The 19,496-nt window shown below is 40.1% G+C and overlaps 1 protein-coding gene across 4 annotated transcripts in view; it reads right to left on the bottom strand.

Moving 5' to 3' along the window:
* Positions 1–8,706: 8,706 nt before the first annotated feature.
* Positions 8,707–19,496, bottom strand: part of ARHGEF7 (Rho guanine nucleotide exchange factor 7) — a 120,767-nt gene continuing 109,977 nt past the window's right edge. For 3 of the 4 annotated variants that reach the window (XM_035557122.2, XM_035557124.2, XM_035557125.2), the window contains 3 exons: positions 14,532–14,631; positions 13,827–13,881; positions 8,707–11,283 (listed from right to left, as the gene is read on the bottom strand). In XM_035557122.2, the coding sequence (XP_035413015.1) occupies positions 11,161–11,283; positions 13,827–13,881; positions 14,532–14,631 (278 nt within the window). In that variant the 3' untranslated portion in view covers positions 8,707–11,160. The remainder of the gene's footprint in view (positions 11,284–13,826; positions 13,882–14,531; positions 14,632–19,496) is intronic. The other variant, XM_050708301.1, reaches the window with a different exon arrangement.

Below are 19,496 nucleotides of genomic sequence, written 5' to 3'. Positions count from 1 at the left end.
CTTGCCTCAGTGCTGGGTCAGGTCATACAGTGTTCTGGGTGGCATCGTAGTCGCTGCCAGACGTGGGAGGCATAACTCAGAGGAGAAACAGTGGAGAACACTGGAACGAGGAGCTCGGTGCTCCATGGACAAAACCCCACTCCAAAATTTCCAAGCTCAGTTGTATCGTGCATGTGGGTTGTGCAGTATTTTTAGCCCTGTTCACCCCTTTGCCTCAAACCTCTTCCAGTAGCCAAGGCTTTGAGCAGCTCCAAGATCCTCCTCGTCTGTTGCTTCCCAGGCAAGTTTTCACACTCGTGCTCTTCACAGTGTACATAGCACATAGAACGTAATGCTGCGCTGAAGGATCATGCCAGTACTTTGCCTATCAGGTTAAAGAGAAAAGAGCATTATTACTGTATTTGTCTCACCACAAAACTCAGTTCTGTGCTGTAGCTCCCAGTTTCCTTCACCATTTCTCCCCACAGTGCACTTTTGCATGAGGCCACCTAACTTACCTGCGTGCAAACCAGCTGATGGTTTCTTTTGATCTGGAGTTGAACACAAAGGACGACCATTGCTACACTGTGGTTCAACTGGCGTGTTGAACCTGCCTTTAATTTTTTTGGATTGCCGAGAAAAATCCTTCAGGCACACGCTCAGACTAGCATCTTGGGTCAAGCCTGCCTGTGCAGATGAATGGCCTTGCACATCCATACAACTATTTAGGTAGAAATGACTTTTCCTCCTGCCCTACAGCAGTGCTTCATATGTTACACAGATGCTTCTGAGCATCCTCAGCTGTGCAGAAGGCTTAACTGTTCACCATAAGTATCCCATGGTGGATGCTGATAAAATGTGACACTCTTAGTGAGCAGGAAGCTGTTTGGGATAGCTGGAGAATGGCATGCTTTTCCTTTCGATCAGATGCTTCCCCAGTAGTCACTTCTTGCATTGAAGTGTTATTTCAATTTGCTTCCTAATAAAAGCCAGTTAATCTGAATTGTTTTAAAGGTGCTTCTGAAAGAATTCCAATAGAGCACAAACTGACAAAAGCGAAAATAACCGGAATACAAATTTTTATGCTGAGACTCTCCATTGTATTCAAAATAACAGGCAGACACCAAGAAGATAAACCATTTCAGGGGACCATTTCAGACTGAATTTCCACTATATTTTCTACAACGGTGTTGTGTGCTTCCGACGTCCTTACAGGACAGCTTTCCTGTTTCACAATCTGCAGCAAGCAAATTATGCAGCGTTGATTTTTGCAGCTATCCGTAGCAGACACTCGAGTATGCTGTACTCATAAATTTGATCATTTATAAATGTGTTTTACAGCCCAAAAACAAGGCATGGCAATATTTCTATACATCGAGCCCTAAAAATCGAAGTTCTCCATTCAACCAGAAATCAAATCTGTTAAATGAGAACAAGCTGAGATTCTTGAATCCATTTCTTTGTTACTCTCCCAAAATAACAACATATAGATCTGCGTATTATATAGTCACCTGTCTTTTTCTTCTTTTGCACAAGAAACATTACGTTCAGTACCTAGACGCGTTGTCTATGCACACACAGCCAGCTACTTAAAACTGAAGAGTGTTCATCACTTGCAACATCTGTAGTCAAAGCTCGCCGCCAACCCTCCCTACTTTTCAGCAGCCATGGTGTGAGGTGGGACATGTTCTTTGTGTCCCAGCTGCCTCTGTGCAGCTGTATCGCAGAAGCAAGACTCTTGCACGAAGTTTGACAGAGTAAAAGGAGAGTGAGATGCAACAGCCCATGTCGGAGAACTCTTTTTTGGATAATGCCCATTATGTTTCCATTCCTCTAGCCCCCTCCACACAAAGGAGGTCCCTCACCAACACCACCATGGGGTGGGAGTTGGGGAATCCTTTACGCTAACACGGATTGCAGCTTTTGCTTGCAATTCGCATTGCGTCATTGCTGGATGCCTCTCCGATGTTATGGCTAAACTCTGTACGACCCTTCAGCAGATGGCATGAATGGACAGAGCCCTTCACAGGCCCGCTGATGCAGCAGGAAGCTCTGTTGTCAGCCTCCAGCTGCAAAGGGTGGTTGCACCTTAGCTATTTCTTAACACACTGTGATACAATCCCTCACCCAGCTGGACAGTTTCAGTGCAGAAGCTGCCAAGGCTTTTAATCTTCTGGCCTTAGAGCCAAGTCAGATAAACCGAGGGGATCGGACCTCAAAGATTAAGAAAAACAAAACAAAACAAAACATATTCCTTTGCTATTCCAAGCACACAAGAATATTTCAGCCCTAGGAAGAGAAGTTCCTGAATAAATTACCAAATTGCCTTGTTCAAACAAACCCAGGAAACAGCATCGGAAGAAATGATCAGAAAACAAGGCTACATAGTGAGGATTAACAATAAATACTCAAATCTCACTTGCTTTCTGTAACCAGGAAAAATACGCTCAAGGGGTCACTTATAGCACACCCATACTCAGCTGAGGGACAGGGTTCTTTACAAACAGAAGTCATAAAATGAATCCTTTAAGGAGCTTGAGGACAGTTAGATGTGAAAATATCATCTATCAGTAATAGCAGTAAATACCTGGTTTTGCTTCCAGCAAATAGTTTAAGGTCACTAAGCCTAAGGGCTGTACTGAAGGGATGGAGGTAACAGACCACCAGGCTGACCAACTGGTTCATTTAAGGGGGAAGAGCCTTGCTCAGAATCAGTTCTGCTGTTAATTATGTAATGGACAAGAAGCACGTGTGCTCTCATAACAAAATCCATCCATCATTGAAGCCAAGAAACTGCATGCAGGAGGACTGAGATAACACAGGGCCCTGAAAAGCTTTATTCATAGTTTGTAAAAGAGGATAATGTCTCTCCTTTGATAGACAGGAGATCAGCACCATGACCACACTGGCCGTGTGTCCAGCAGGACCCCTGGAAACAAACGAGGCAGGGAATGCACAGGGCAGGACCTGAACCCCTCAGCAGCAAGCCCAGCACATCTCACTGGGATCTGAAGCAGAGGGGTCACAGCATTCAGGATGTGCACATGAGCACATCCTACCACGCATCCCAGGTGTCAGGAAGCCTTCGGCAATGGGAGATATCCTGACTGCATGGGCAGGCTTCTTATAAGTGACAACTGATTGTGCAGGAGAAAGGTTTTGGTTTGTCAGATACCAAACCTAGAGCCATCTCAGTGAGCTCTGGGGACTGCATTGGACTAAAGCAATGTAATTCCCAATTAGCTAAAGGGATATGAAGGGATCGTAATTCCCATTCAGCATGAAGGATACAAAGGGAGAAAAGAAAAATCCTTTGACAGAAATCTTTATAAGATATAGACAAGGAATTGGAAATAAGGAATGGGAGGTTGCCACTCCCTTTTCAAAATTTGAAACATCTTGGCACTCTGGAAAATTTAAAGGATATGCCTTTTTATTCGTAATGACTGCAAAGTAAAGCTTGTTTTAGGTTGTAGCCCTACTAGTTCATTTCTCCTCACTAATATTACTCTAGCTGTATTACTGGAGAACAATATTGAAACTTAGGATCATAGAATCACAAACTGGTTTGGGTTGGAAGGGACCTTAAAGCCCACCCAGTTCCAACCCCCTGCCATGGGCAGGGACACCTCCCACCAGACCAGGTTGCCCAAAGCCCCATCCAGCCTGGCCTTGAGCACCTCCAGGGATGGGGCATCCACAGCTTCTCTGGGCAGCCTGTACCAGGGCCTCACCACCTTCACCGTGAAGAATTTCTTTAAAGCCATTCCTCTTTGTCCCTGTCACTGCGCTCCCCAACAGAGTCCCTCCCCAGCTTTCCTGTAGGCCCCTTTAGCCACTGAAAGGCCGCTGTAAGGTCTCCCTGGAGCCTTCTCTTCTTCAGGCTGACCAACCCCAACTGCCTCAGCCTGTCTTCATAGGAGAGGCTTCCTAGCAGAGCCAAAGTAGTGCAGTGTCTTCAAGTCCCAGGAGAAATATCACTTGACAAAGTAGATGGCAGTAGCAGGACACAGTGGATGGAGTAGGCATTGCAAGAGAGTTCCTGTGGGCACTGATGAGACCTGTGCTCTAGCAGTGGATGTTCCTCAGTTCCTCTGCCTGCTTTAGAATAAGGCCTGAGATTAAATGAGCTAGTGGTCACAGCCAAATCCCTTGCTTAGTTTTTCCACTCAGTGAAACCTGATCTCATGTTAATTCCACACTGCATTGTGTTGAGAGGACCCTTGTGATACTGAATGTGCGGATGCTGTCATAAATCACGTGTGCCATGGGGAAGTGATAAAGAACATACAAATCCTGTAGTCACGGCTAGGTCATGCTACAGGAACACCTTCAGGCCCTGTGACTGATAATTTTTGTCCAACAGGACAAAACGTTAATAGACTATATTTTCTGGGGCTTAAAAAGCAGCTCCAAAATATTAAAAAGGCTAATTCCAGTCAGCTGCAAAAGCATATAGAAGGACAATAACAACAAATTCAGGGAAACTGTGAGTGGATTCTGACAAAGCAAAAGCTAACACAGTCCCCTGCTGGGAAAACACTGTTAAAACATGCTATTTCTCTATTGCTCATCTCCTGTCTATAATGAAAACAGAGCTGTCATAGTCTGATTGACAGGCAAGGGATATCTAACAAAAACTGAGCAATATATTAGCTTAAAAACAAAAGTTTGGGGAATCTCTCCAGGCCTATGTATAACATCATAACCTGGGTGCCATGGATGGCACATCCAGTTCCTGGCATTGGTGTGTAGCCAATAGGTGAAAGATTTCTTGCTGTACTAGCCTCCACTGCCTTTTAAATGTCAACCTAAACCCATCCTCGTGGTCAGACTCACCCCTTACACACACAGGGTTGTGCGCAGGGACTTACCTGCCCAGCTTTGTTAGCACTGTTGCGTGAACTGGAAAACCAGCAGATCCACCCACCTGTGTATGTGGCCAGGCAGGTGGGGGACACGTCCAATTCACAGCCGCTCAAGGCTGTTACTGGGGTAAAACACCCATGTAAGCTCTGCCACGCATAGAGACATCCTGTGGATGTTCAGGAGAGGAAGGGGAAGAAATCAGAACGAACATCGAGGAGCTAATGTGACCATCTGGGCCATCTTTGGACTGCCAAGATTTTCACTGTTTGAATAGGAACAAAATTTTAATTGTTCACAGTAATTCAATGGTAGCTCTCATTTTCTTCTAACACAGTAATTAGATTTGGGTTTGCAGGCAGCCACTGGAATTAATGAAAAGCTCAGAAGGCTGACTTGGTTCCAAGTCCAGGCGCAGCTCCCCTTCCAAGATGATACTTGGTTCACGCCAAGCAAAGAGAAAGCTTAAGCAGAGAGCACACAAGGTGAAATACAGCAAGCCTGCAGCCATTTTCCAGACTGTGAAGCACACTTTACAGAGCAAATTCATCTCAAACTTCATCTCAGCATTTCTCCAAAGTGCAGACTCTGCAATCCTGTGATCCTTCAGCATCAGCAGCGTGTACATCCAGATACACACACATCTCACCCGCATCTCTCCTGATGATTTTAGCCCTCTCTCTCCCATAATTAATAGTTGCTTCATGATTCCTCCTTTCCCATTCCTTGCCCTATTAGAGTAAGCAAGAGTCCAAAACAAACAGGTAACACCAGGTTCTGCATCTAAATTTCTAAGTCTACTAGCTGTAGCAGATCCAACAGAATATAAACTATTGGACAAGCAGCAGCAACTCAGAGGTGAATAACCTTAAGCAGTGGCTGCAGTCATTTGTAGTGAAAAGCACCCCAAGATCTTTTTAGACTTTCCTCAAAAATCCAACAGTGAATGAACAGAAACAGCTCTTTGTGATGTGCTGGCCGCAGGATATCTTTAATCTGCCGCATCTTTAATCTGCTGCTTCTACCGGTCTGCAATACTGCGACCTTCAGGTCCACATTCAGCACTGCCTGATGGAAAAATGGCCAGCACAGCCAGTGCATTTCCCTTCTGAGTTTCAAAACACTTCAAAGCTCTCCCCCCCACCACCATTAACAGCTCTGATCTATCAACCCTGCCCCCCCCAAATACTGAAGACTTTCCACTGACCACATATTCCTCCGGCTGTCAAAGCATACCACGCCCTTGGAAAACATTCCCAGTGTTTTTGGGCAGGCAAGTGACAACTACTTGGCAATAATTATAAAATAGATTGTAGTTGATGTTTACTAAAAGTATTTTTTTTTTTTACCATTCCTTTATACACCTAGGAAATACACATGAATTTCACCTGTTGGAACACAACTTACACTGTGATTTGGAGGGAAACCCTGTAGACAATTGAAAAAACAAGGTGCAGGTAAGGGGCGAGCAAGGAACAGGAAGGCAATAAACTGACAGGATGAGATGAGGTAGAAAAGGTTTTCTGTTCCCAATAGACTAGCATCATCTCACATATCTGTCATAGCAAGCATCTACCTACGTAAGCTGCTGGTAGTCTCAGTGTGTTTTATACGGGACCTGAAGAGTGCAGCAGTAATGAAAAGTGTGTGGAAACAGCCCTGCAAACACGCAGATGAGAGGAGGAAGGGGAGTTGTTGTTCTAGAGCGTCAGACTGATCGCTTGTCAGGCCATGCAGACCACCATAGTGGAGCAGGCTGTCCCCCTGCAGCCCATGGAAAGCCACATCATAGCAGATCTCCACACTGCAGCCCGAGGAGGACCTCACATTGAAGCAGGAGGACGTGCCCTGAAGGAGGCTGCGGCCCATGGAGGGCCCAGGCAGCAGCAGGCCCCTGGCACGTCCTGCAGGCCATGGAAGGACCCACGCTGGAGCAGGGAAAAGCACAAGGAGGAAGGAGCAAGAGGAACTGTTATGGGCTGACCACAAGCCCCACTCCCCACCCACCCTGTGCCTCTTGGAGAGGGTAGGGGATAAGGCAGAAGAGTCAGGCATGGAGTGAAGTTGACGCCGGGAAGAAGGGGAAGGTTGGGGAAAGGTTTTTAGTTTTTGTCTTTGGTCCCTCACCACACACCTCTAGTTTCAGTGGGCAATAAATTGTTTTTCCCTAAGTCAAGTGTGTTTTGCCCATGACGGTACCTGGTAAGTGATACTCCCGTCTTTATCTCAATCCACAAGCTTTTCCATCTTATTCTTCCCCCCCACCACCACGCTCCTTCTATTAACAAAGAGTGGATGGGATGGGTGGGGATCTGACAACCAGCCAAAGTCAACCCACCACAATAAGACATCCAAAAAGAAGAAAACACACAATATGAAAAGTAAATGAGGATTTCAAATTGTGGGGGGAAAAAAATCTTTACAATGAAGAACCAAGAGAAGAGTTGGAAAATAAGAATTTCTTCTGACTAAAGTTATGCAGTGCTATACATCAAGTCCTCTTTTTTTGTTTGTTTGTTTTTGTTTTTTAAGTATATCTACTTGATAAACTGAGCCGGAATAGATGTTTTATTTCAATCTAAGCTCAGTTATCAACCCCCTCAAGTGTCTTGTCAAAAGACTGATGCCATCTTTTCAAGCAAATGGCTCCCTACACTTTCCATGACCCATCCCATCATCCTGCACGAAGCAATAAAGGTGATGTTCCTACCATCATACCTGCCCCACCTATTTCATGTGGCACCCTATTTCATGTGGCACCCTATTTCATGTGGCACCCTATTTCATGTGGCACCCTATTTCATGTGGCACCCTATTTCATGTGGCACCCTATTTCATGTGGCACCCACCAAGTAGCATCCCTAAGATGTACACTTACCAGCAATTTCTCATCTATTCTGATCGATCGTACGATGTAGACAAGTATTTTACTTTATTTATGCGGTAATTTGATTTTCTAGCATTTCTTACTTTTCTCCCTTTCATTAGCTACTGTCTTTGATCTCCTGTATCTTACATTGCCCTAGGTCAGGTTGCCAAAGAAAGCGAAAATTCCTAGGTGCAAGACAGTTAAAATCCTATTTTGCATCCCTCTGAACAACCCTTGATTTGTTTCATAGGCATCAATTTGTTTTTACAAAAGACCACAAAAAGGCCCTGTCAAGATAGTACTCTAGCTATTAAATAGCAGAGGTCATTTATATGAAAAGAAAAAAAAAGAGAAATCAACAAGTATTCCTTCTTAATCTCAAAACCCACATATTACATGAAATGTAACACTTCATTAGGTAGGGGAAAAATCATGGTTTAATTACAATAATGTAGCATAAACACTTTAGTAGTCGATATCAGGATATTGTGATGTCTAAACTAAACTTGACTTCTCCACAGATACTGTAAACAGACACCCTAAATTCCCTAAATGATCAGCATTAAGAAAAATTTATACAAAGGCAGTCAGTTGTTTAATATTTAAGATGACATGGTGAGACAAACACGCACACATCAATAAGTACAGAGAAATGTTATGCTACATTTTGAACAGTTTAGAACTGAAAGTGCTTCACATCTACAGGATAAGAAATGGCTTCATCTCCTCATCCCTAAATGATGAGAGCAAAGAAATAACCCTTTAATAGGTTAAATAAACAGTGCCCCATTTATCCATGCTTATATAAAGTTTCCAACAATTCCGAAGGTCCATGGTGAAATTTACACTCTATATACAGTATAACAAATTGTAAAAGAAAAAAGTTCAGATATTCCTTGGTTCCCAAAAGCCTGAATCTTGCTCTCTGCACTAGAGCTAAGGACAAGAGCTACATATAATGTTTGATTTTTTTCCTTTTTCTTTTTTTTGTAAAAAAAAAAAAATCATCCAAATCCACCTTGAATAAAATCAGTCCCTAAGTCCTGGTCATATTTAACAACTGCTTGATCCCAGTGTTTAAGGCATGTTCATTAGGTATCAGTATAGGGGTACTGTCAGAAATGATTATAATCACAGGTACTAAGTGTCAGCAAATTTACACAGCAACGCTACTCTTTACAATATAATGTAAAACAAAGCCATGTTATGATGGAAGTTGTTCCTGAGTTAAAATTTGCTAAATACTGCTAAGATTCATGTTTTTCTTCTACACTTCTTCCTCTGGAATGTCCTTTTACATATGCTCAATTGACAGGTAAAATGCACTCTAAGAATAGCCTTAGTGTCAGGAAGTAGAAGTGTTAGAGAAACTTTAATTATATTGGCGTTGTCAATTCTAAATTTAGCCAATGTGCCATGAATTTGCACAGCTTAGTATCACTTAGCTTTTAGCAAGAGCATTTTTTAAAAATATGAAGATTTACGGATGTCAGTCAACATTCTTGTGCAACTGCAAACAAAAGGAAAAGATTTTGGTATCAAGAATTGTCATAAACTTAAAGTTCTGTGAGTGTATGTAGCTAGATACTGTAGACATTCTTAAGTTTTCTTACCCAGTCTGCTCCTTTACAGTTAAAGGAGGACATTTTTAAATTGTAGGAACACAAATTAAAATACCTACAAATATAATCAGCTTTTAAAATCAGACAATTAATTGTCTATTCAGATTAAGTACCTATTCTCACAGAACTGTTTCTCAAGTCTGTAATGTAATCATTTATGTTCTTTCCTATTAAAAAAAGCTATCCACATTTCTCAGCTAAGAACAGCTTTAAAAATATTCTTCATTAGATTCAAATGTGCACAATTCTTACCACCCTAATCATTCTTGCACCAACTCATTAAAGTTTATATAAACATTTGCTTAGTTCCAAACATTATATTTAAAAAGAGTTAAAGGACACTAGAAAATCAAGAAGGGCAAAAGGCGTGACCTGGGTCTGTTGCTATACCTACACTTCTGACTGTCAAGTGAAGAAAAACCCCTCAGAAAATTGCACCACCTATAGTTTGATCCAAAGTTTGATGAAATCAAGGGACCCTGACAAATGAGCTTGAATGGGCTTAGTGTTTCAAGTGCTCCAACCGAAGCTCAGCATTTGCAATAACATAGCATCTCCTATTTTAAATACAGGAAAGGATTGCAGTAATTGAACCTTTCAGACTAGGGAGTAAAAGTTTTCAATCACGTTCATGATAGTGTTTTTCAAATTTGCCAGCAATGCAAATTATGAATTACAGCATGATGAAAAAATTCTAATTTCCAGATTTGTTTCCATTTAAATCTTAGTAGTACAGAAACCAGCAGTATGCTGAGAAAACAGGATGGGAAAGGAATGACTCTGCTTCCACAGTCTGGGAATTCCAAACAAAGTCTTATATAGTGGTATAAAAACAAAGCTCTGAATGAATTTGGCCTAGCTCATGCATCTTATGCAAAAAAAAAAAGGTTAGCTAGAATTTAATTGTTGTGACCATAAAAAATAAATAGCAACAATTTATTCACAAAATTCTGGATTAGATTGATTTTTTTGCTTTAACAAACTGCATGATCCATTAAATTATCAGCCAGCTGTATGTTTAAGCTCAACAATAGAAAATGTAGTACATAAACACCTAAAAATCACAGTCATAAAAAGCAGGCAAGTACATCAGTCTTCTGGTGGCCAAAGCACAATAGATTAGTCTGCCAAATAAGTGTACATGAATGTAAGTCACGGGCATTAGTACTGTTAAAAATTGTTTCTACTGTCAAACAATTTTCTGTAGTTTAATACTGTTTTTAAACAATTGTAAACTGTTTTAAAATGTATGTGCAGACATAAATAACAGTAAAGGATTTAAATACACTGGTCAATAGGAAAAACAACTTTCAAAATTTGCATGTGTGATGAGCGGGTAATTTGGAGCAAATCCATAATTATCCACAAAGAACTCTGACCCTCCTCAGGTAAGACAGTACTGCCATTATTTCTAACACTTGTGAGCATTGTAAGAACGAGAAAAAAAAACATATCAGCCCTGATATACCAACCACATATGCATTCAAAATTACAGATATTTACAAGAAAAATATATATTTAATTAAAAAGCCACTGAAAAACATGGACTTTTAGTCAGGTGCTGCACCTTCTGCAAAATGAGGTAATTTAGATGCAAACAAATTAAGTTTAGTAGAGTTCAGGATCCAGAGTCTCCACACTTAAAGTACAGATTGCTTCAGTAAATGGCTTGGCTGTTTCTATATGTTCAGAGCAAGAAATCACTAGATCCAGTTAAATCCTGTTTTGTAGTGCTCTTGATGCAACACTGACTAATGTCAGAAGGCTTCCCAGCTCAGTTTTACAACTGGTCTTTCAATAGAAAGAAAAAAAAGAAAAAAATGGTTATAAATTGGTTTCATCCCAAGACGGATCGTTCATGTTCTTTAGTACTTTTCTAACAAGCTTCTCCAAGTCCTTGCGAGCTCTTTGTTCTTCTTCTAATGATTTCTTCATCTTTTTGTTATCCTGTTTAACAGAGACAAAACTATTAGTTTGGGTTTTTGATTGTTTTGTTTTAAAGAGAGATCTTTTCTGACCAGGCATATACTTTCAATTACAAATTCTGAAGGCTCTTCTCAGTAAGCCTGTTATTAGCTCTTCAAAAGGAAAGCCTTTCATTAAAATTTTACAAGTTACGCAGTTACTTCGCACAATCAAACAAAAAACACCAAATGCAGACTGAGCTATTTTGTATTTTTACTTAGGGGTCCTTCCGAATGCTACTGCTAGTAACAGATGGCCAATAATCTTGAATTCTTCTGCTCAAAGCTGATCAATGAACAGTAGAGTAGCTACTGTTAATGGAGAAGGGAAACGGAGCAGAAATAGTAGAGTAAGTATCCCTTTAAGGGCCTCCTGGGATTATAACTACTTCCACAATCTTAGAAAAGCATCTGAAAACTTCATGGAAATTAACTTGCTTCATCAGGAAAGCAAATAGTTTGAAAGGAGCATCTCGAAAACCATTGTGTTCTCTGAGAAGTGTTTTGTAACTAAGCTTTACACCAGATAATCTAAGAGGAGTCTGAATTGCAAGAAGCACCAGCACTGTGCACTGAGTCAGATCTCAGTGTTTTACACCATCAGATAATATTGAAACACCACGAACAACAGGACTGTAAGGATGCTACTGACCAAACCACAGAAATGCTTACATTCCTTAATGCACTAGAGGACAAGGTCATGCTGGCAACAGTGGGGAAGCAACCAGAAGATGAGACAAGGCTCCCAAGACAAAGAGTCTAGGGGTGTTTCACACAAACAGGTCTGCAATCCAGGCGTCCCACTGGATTCCCATCAGCTGTCAATTTACCGAAATTTCTAAAAACAGAATGGGACTCCTCAACTCCGTTCTCTCCTCAAGAGAAACTCAGAAATTTCAATCTTTTCTTGTAGGTACAGACAATATCCTTTTCACGTATTTATTGCCAATTCAGGACTGTACTGTTAAAGTGCTGAACAACAGTGATGAGTAACTGACAGTAGCTGCTACAGGAGGGATCTCCCTTTGTGGCCAACTCTTACCAACAGCCAGTCTGGGATTTACACCAGCTAGTGCACCATGTACTCCCAGACAGCTTTTATCCATGAACTCCTGGGTCATCTGGGACCTTCCCAGCTCAGAGATTATTTTTGCCACTTCTCCAGTCAGAAACAAAAAAGCAGCAGGCCAATAAATGCTTCTACGATTCCCAATATACAAGAAAATGAAGTCAGGCTGTAAAAGGTCTTGGCTTTGGAAGATGCCAGATTATGAAGAGTGTATTTGGAGAGGCTCAAGGGAAGTGAGCTGTTATCTGAACTTCAAGAGAAGGTGGTGTTTTGTTTAGAGTCACAAAGAGATCTGCAGGGCCTCAGTGATGCAGCACTTTCACCCTTTGTACGGAAGCGGCCATCCCACAGAAGAATTAGTGGGTTATTATCGCTGCCTGTATTAAGTGAATTGTATTTCTAAAAATACTGCCAAAATCACATCAAACCTAGGATATATATGTTTCAACATACACTGAAAACAGCAAAAAAATAAGTATTTAATACATCAACAATCCTATTTCAAGGAATGGGCACGACATCCTTAAGAATACTGGGCATGGTTATAGATGGGCAAAGAATTCAGATTCATGTTTACAGCCCCATAACTGAAGCAATTTGAGTAAAAACGCATTTTACTTTAACATGGGTGATTTTATGAGTCAAAGACGACTTTGAGCAATATGTCAGTTAAGATCAGTTGGCAAACTCACACATTGGAGAATGAGGATAATTCAACTATTTTGCCTACACACTAAACAACGAATATGGAGCACAAATATGGTTTAAACAGGCTCTGTCCTGTCAAGAAAAAAACATTAAAACAATTCATTTGGATATTTAAAACACACTTAAAACATCAGCTGGAACTACCATACCAGCAAGTCAGTGTGATCTAGTGCAGTTTCCAATGACAAAAACAAGCACCCTAAGCAAGGGTTAGCCCTCGTTAAAAAGGGCACACAACAGGCAGCGAAAAGAACTCCATCTCCAGAAAGGAGACGCTTTAGGAACTGATTTGTAGGAGGTTTTCAGGTTACTGGAAGACTGTAAATAAAGGCCTAAGTAAATCCAGACTTTTATACTACTACAATCATCCATTCCAAGAATGCTATTTCTCAGTCTCTATACACTTATTTTGCTGGTGATACACCAGAATTGGATTTAATACTTTAAATGTTTCAAAACTTGTAATACCCAAAAATAAACGAAACAAAGCTTAGTAAGTCCCCTCAGAGACAGTGTACTTCATACTTTTCTCACAGGTTGATGCTCCAACCTTTTGACGACAACCACAAAAGACAGTATTTTTGTCAAATTGCTATGTCTTACTTTTAAAAGTGAATCTCGGAGTTTCTAATCTAGTCCAAAATGCAAGCTAATTCTTGTCGAACTGAATCGATTTTCAAGCAGTATTTGTTTTTATAACATGCCATCTTTCCATTCTCCATGTTGCTCTAAGGTAGCAAGTTACCAACCTGTCTTAACTCCTGAACTTCATCCTTTAATGCATATACTGTGTCCACAAGGCTTCTAAAATGGAAAAAAGATGATCTGTTACAATGGTTTTCAGGAAAATATCTAAATTTAAACAACTGTTAAATGAAAAGCATTAAAAAAATACAGTTCAGAGCTAATTTCAAATTTGCATTAAAAATTATCTCTTATCCTGATTTATATTCATTAATCCTTCCTGGCAGCAAGAAAGCAGCAAGGATGTGCTACCAGCTTCTGTGACAGGATACAGCTCTCAAACACATATGGACCTATACTGGTTCCTATATTATTGCTTTCTGTAACAGAATCATTTTTCATTTCTGACATACACCTTAACAAAAGAAAACAGAATTACACCACACAAATTAAAAAGACGACACCAATTTAATAGTGAAATCCTACAACAATTTAGTGCTATAGGGCTACTTACAAGTGAAAAATATTTACAGGTGCAGCGTACCACTTCTTGGCACAGAAGAAATAAACTGAGTACCACACACAGAAGCCAGGCAACAAGGATTTAAATGAAGGCCAACTGCACTTAAAAGGACTGGCAGCACACTCCAGACAACTCTGTCCCTTACTACTAATGTACCATACACATACTATTACAAAAGGAGATGGAAGGAGGAAGGAAAGTGCAAAGTTTACTGTCTTAATCCATCATTCATTAAATGTTCTCTTACTTCTCTTCTATAACAGTCTGACCATTACTTTTAGTTTCTTCTACAATAATTTTTTCTTCTTCTGGAAGCAGGACTTGAGGAGCTGATTCTTTGCGGGAACCTGTTGTAAAAATAAATTACAAAATGAGAAACTTGCAGACAGTGTCAGGGAAATTTTAAAGGTTATTATTTCATTCATTGCATGATACACCTGCATGACCAAGGTACATCACTTTCAATTTCTCCCCTTCCCTCTACATACACAGATTACTGACACCTTTTTCTACATTTGAATCCACAGCCTTATAACAAAAATAAGTATTGTCTGAGATTTCTATCCTGGTGATGACAACTTCTGTGTTATTGATGGGGATGCTACACAGTTCAATGTACAGTGCACTGGTCAACTATCAGTAAAATCTGTACAAATCTACCATAGCTGAGTCAGAGGAAGATAGATGCATTCAAGAAGTAGCAATTTAAGCCTCAAGGACAGATTCTGATCTCACACAATAAAAATCCAAGACATAATGCCACCCTAAACCAATTATTCTATCAGTAAGGAACAGAATAGTGATATAAAATGATACAGCAACACAAGAAAAAAGTTAAAAACCCTTTCCCCAGAACACCATAAACACTACAATTGTGTGTCTGCATAGACATACACATACGCTTTAAGACTGTCTTCTTGTCCTATAATAAATGAAATACATAGTTCACATTTAAAATGTTAATAATGCACTTAATGGTTTAACAACAAAAACTCAAAACATTCTAACATCTTCAGAACATTTTCTACAATTACAATTTTTGACATCAAGATTTAATTCACGCAAATTCTAGTAGTGTAGCTCTAAATAGAAAACCTGCTGCTCAGAGATGCTCGTCCATTCATACATACATAAAGCATGCATTCTAGAAACATTACTTAGTTAGGCTGCAATAAATTACAAGCATTTTTAAGAGGGCTGTAAATTGCTACCTAAGCATTTGTTCAGAATTCAAATACAGCAGATAAGGCGTTAAAATTCCTGTATATTTTAACCAAGATATGAGTATTAACAAGCAAGGTACGTCTGCCTACTAATGTGCTGTGATGAGTTTTCATTAACAAGGAATGCCTTTAATCTAGCAGTTTGAACAAGTCGATAGGTACTACAGGATTACATGTGTCAGGAGATAGCCCCTGCCGAACAGTTGTTTGTGGTAACAGTGTTTCTTTTACAATTCGTAATAATAAATATATAAAACATTTATATATATATATATATATATATAAAATGTATATATAAAAAATCTAAACACATAGAAAGTTAAGGAAATCGAGTTCACTGAAAAATCCTAACTTCCTTAACAGCTGCAGTCTTGAGTTCTGAACAACAAGCTTGTAGGGAACAGTTTCGCAGGACTTGTTAAGCTCATTTAACTGTTTTAGCAATGGCATACATCCTTTAACAAAGAAAAGTTTCCTCAAGGTAACAGCAAAGATCAAACATACCAGTACGTGACAGTCAAATTTTGTGGAACAAAGATAACTGCATATTTGAGAACAGAATCTCGTCCTTGAAAGCCTTAAGTTCTTGACCTTGCCAAGTGAACAAATCCTCTCCAAATAAATAACCCCCCCTCATTTTGCTGGGAAAGTGCAACCTACCAAACAAGCTCAGCAAATGGGGCTCATGGACGTTTCCTTGTTTGCACTATCAATCTTTAGTTGTAAAAAAAAGTTGCCTTCTGTTTATTTCAGTTAATTGGTTACTCCTTGGCTTTATTTGTCCAAGATGTAACACAACATTGAGCTAAATGGTATTTTAGGAAGTTAGTTGGTACCAGCTGCTACCAGATCACTAAATTTTGGGTCTCTGTACCAGTTTTGACCACTTCAGCCTAGCATGTGCTGAGGGAGACTCCAACCAAAGAGAGAGAAGTGCCATGTGTTTCTCACCCATGACTCCCTTCAACCAAAGACGGAGCAACGCATTGTATTTATCTCTGTACAGAGATGCATTCAATTGTCTTTGCCTGGTCAGAGTAACATGGGTCCTTGCCAAACGCAGAAATAGCATGGAGAAGACAGCTTTAAAAAAAACATAGTATGTCCTAACTGTAAAGTTATTATATACACACCCATGTGGAACAGATGTCTACACTAGCATATCCTGATGCATGTGCAGCATAGCACAGTAAACACTTAATACTATTGAGACACAGCATATACAGCTTCATAAAAGCAAAACGTTCACCAACATTATACACACAAGGAGAACACCACACAGAACACATACACACTTACATGATGTAAACTGAAGTGAACATTGGCCTTTCTGTGCCACAGAATACCAACTACTGTGGAATTCAGGACATCGCACGTCCTACCTTCACTGCCTTCACTACCTTCACTGCTCTGGCACAAATGGAAAGTTTCTTTTTAAACCTTACAAGCAGTTACTAACTATTAAAGGTTTACATATCCTGCAACAAAGGAGGATCCGATCATCAAATGAGTACATGCGCAGTAATTTCACTACCTTTTTTTGTTTCATTTGTTTTGTTTAAAGATGCATTTTCTAGTAAATACACATCTAGAATGAACTTCAAGAGGAGTGTCACCTCATGACTAGCACTCAGCAATATTGCCGAAACTACACCCATTGCCTCCCCCAGCTTCTCTGTAACTATATTCCGTGTGACCATCTCTCTCCAAAAAGGTTTACAAGCTACAGCTTGAGGACGTGAAGTTCAAGAAGTTGTTGCAAGTTACATAATCCAAGGTGCCTCCTCAAGATGTATTCCACATTTTCACAAAATAATGCAGAAGATAATGCAGAAGACTCCAGAGCTGCTTCAGGTTGCCATATCCACCCTTTGTCAATCTTAAATTTGCAAGTTTTGTGCTGAATTGTATTAGCTATTTGACTTGTAGTGAAACTGGGTAGTGTCACTACAAGTCAAAGAGGCAAAAAGAGAATGTTCAAGCTGACCTCCAAAAACTCTGCCCCTAAAACACCTCAAGACATAACCACCAAAAGTACTACTTTAAAAATAATGATGGAGGGGAAAGAAGAAAAAAGACCAACCATCCCAAGCATTACAACACAGGTTTCATTTGATTTTACTTCTTGGGGGAAGCTGTTGGGGGAAGGAAATGAGAAAGGATTTGGAGCTTCAAAATTGAGGAAGTCGCCATAACTTTCCAATGGGGAAACTCATAAATCTGGGGTCCTGGAAGACTTGAGATACCCCCATTAGGAGACTGTTGCATAATAAAGACAAAGGCAAAACTTGGAACCATTATGGACATGGTTCAACTAAGTTCCTGTCAATTAAATACCATCAACCAAGTAAAGGTATCTATTCAGTATTAATATTTCGCAGCCCTCGAGTGGAGAACAAAGAATCACAATGCTTTTTACCAACATTAAATTGGAGGCCAGGCTTGCTAAACCTATAGAATAACGCAAATAACAGAGCCCACCTGGCACCGTAGCCCACTAGGGCTAGAGACCTGAGCAACACCCACTGTGTAACCTGGTACAAGGGACCTACAGAGCAGGCCTGTCAGTTGCAGGCCGCTGCTTTTAGTTTTCAGTGTCTGATCCCCTTCTCAGCCTCATGAGCCACACTGGCAAGCAAGCAGTTCTGAGCATAGCTGGAAAACAGGAAAGCTGAAATCTGTTTGGATATTAATGCGTCTGAAAGTCTTCATACCGGAAATTCAGATTATCTCCATCTGAAACCAGTAAAACATCACACACATCGGAAGCCTTGGAAGCTTTGCACAGACCTTAGTGTAGCGCAGGCAGGAGGGAAGGAAAAGAAGGGGGATGAAATTCAGATATCTTTTCGCTTGAACTAAGTATCAAATCTTTGCCTACGTTCAGAGAACTTGTCTGTCTAGGAACCAATTAAGCCAACAATAAAATGGAGGTGGGTATCCGCTTCACCTACTTGAACTACTTGAAACTGCTAACTTCAGGGCCTCATTTAAAAGTGGACTCTCCTCACAGTCAGACAAGAACTGAGCTCCTTCCTCCAGCTGGCCATTTTGAGAAGGCTCAACCAAGGTACTTTCAGTGATATTCTCTGAAAGTTTGCCTTCTTCCTGCAACTGTGAGGTTCCTAATTTAAGCTACTGAAATTAGACCCATAGGGATAGTGGTTAACTTTACAAAAAACACATATGGCATAGTTTCAGGCCATTAGAAATGTTTCTTCTGCACAACAAAAGGCACAGTAAATGTAAAAAAGGAGAAACGGTATTTGTAACTCTACAGCCCTTTTTCTACTAACTTTAATAGGCTCTCTTCATAAGCTAGGAAGCTCTTCAAAATTATTTCCTTTAGTTTCAAAGGCAGAAGTCTGACTTGCCACTGAAAAACAAATATGTGCAACACAAATTGGTTTTTTTTAGATAAGTTAGCCACTGTTATATACAAAAGATATGTCATTTTCCTGTGGAAGCAAGTGATGAAAAAAATAAGCATTACTTATTATTTAAAATACTCAGTTCTTCATTGTATTAGTTAGAGTCAAGATGCTAAAGTGGATGAGCAGACCTTCCAAGTTAACCTTCTCTTTCTCAGTGACTCTTTGATGAAGTCCTAGTGTGAAGAATTCTAAAAATGGTGCTCCCAAACTCTGTGTATGTTGAGATTGAAGTATTGAAAAAAAGAAATCCTTCATGCTATAGATCTGTCAAAAGTCAAAAGGGAGCCCTTTAATATCTTGTGCAGATAACAAGAAAATAGAAACCAAACATCAGGCCAAACTTAAGCACACCATATAAAATAACACCATTTTTTGCAAACTCTCGGGAGCAGCAAAAAAAGGTTTGGCATGAAGTTTATTTATTTATTTTTCACTAGTAGTGGTACACAAATAGGAAAGAACCCCACATGAGTCAGATGACAGATCTAGGCAGTTTACAGCAAAATGTTTTGATGATTAAAATGAGAATAGACTGAAACAAACATACAATTCCGT

Source organism: Cygnus atratus, chromosome 1, assembly GCF_013377495.2.
Source record: "Cygnus atratus isolate AKBS03 ecotype Queensland, Australia chromosome 1, CAtr_DNAZoo_HiC_assembly, whole genome shotgun sequence".
Lineage (NCBI taxonomy): Eukaryota > Metazoa > Chordata > Aves > Anseriformes > Anatidae > Cygnus > Cygnus atratus.
The sequence above is the reverse complement of the archived record's forward strand: the minus strand, read 5'-3'. Positions and strand labels throughout refer to the sequence as shown.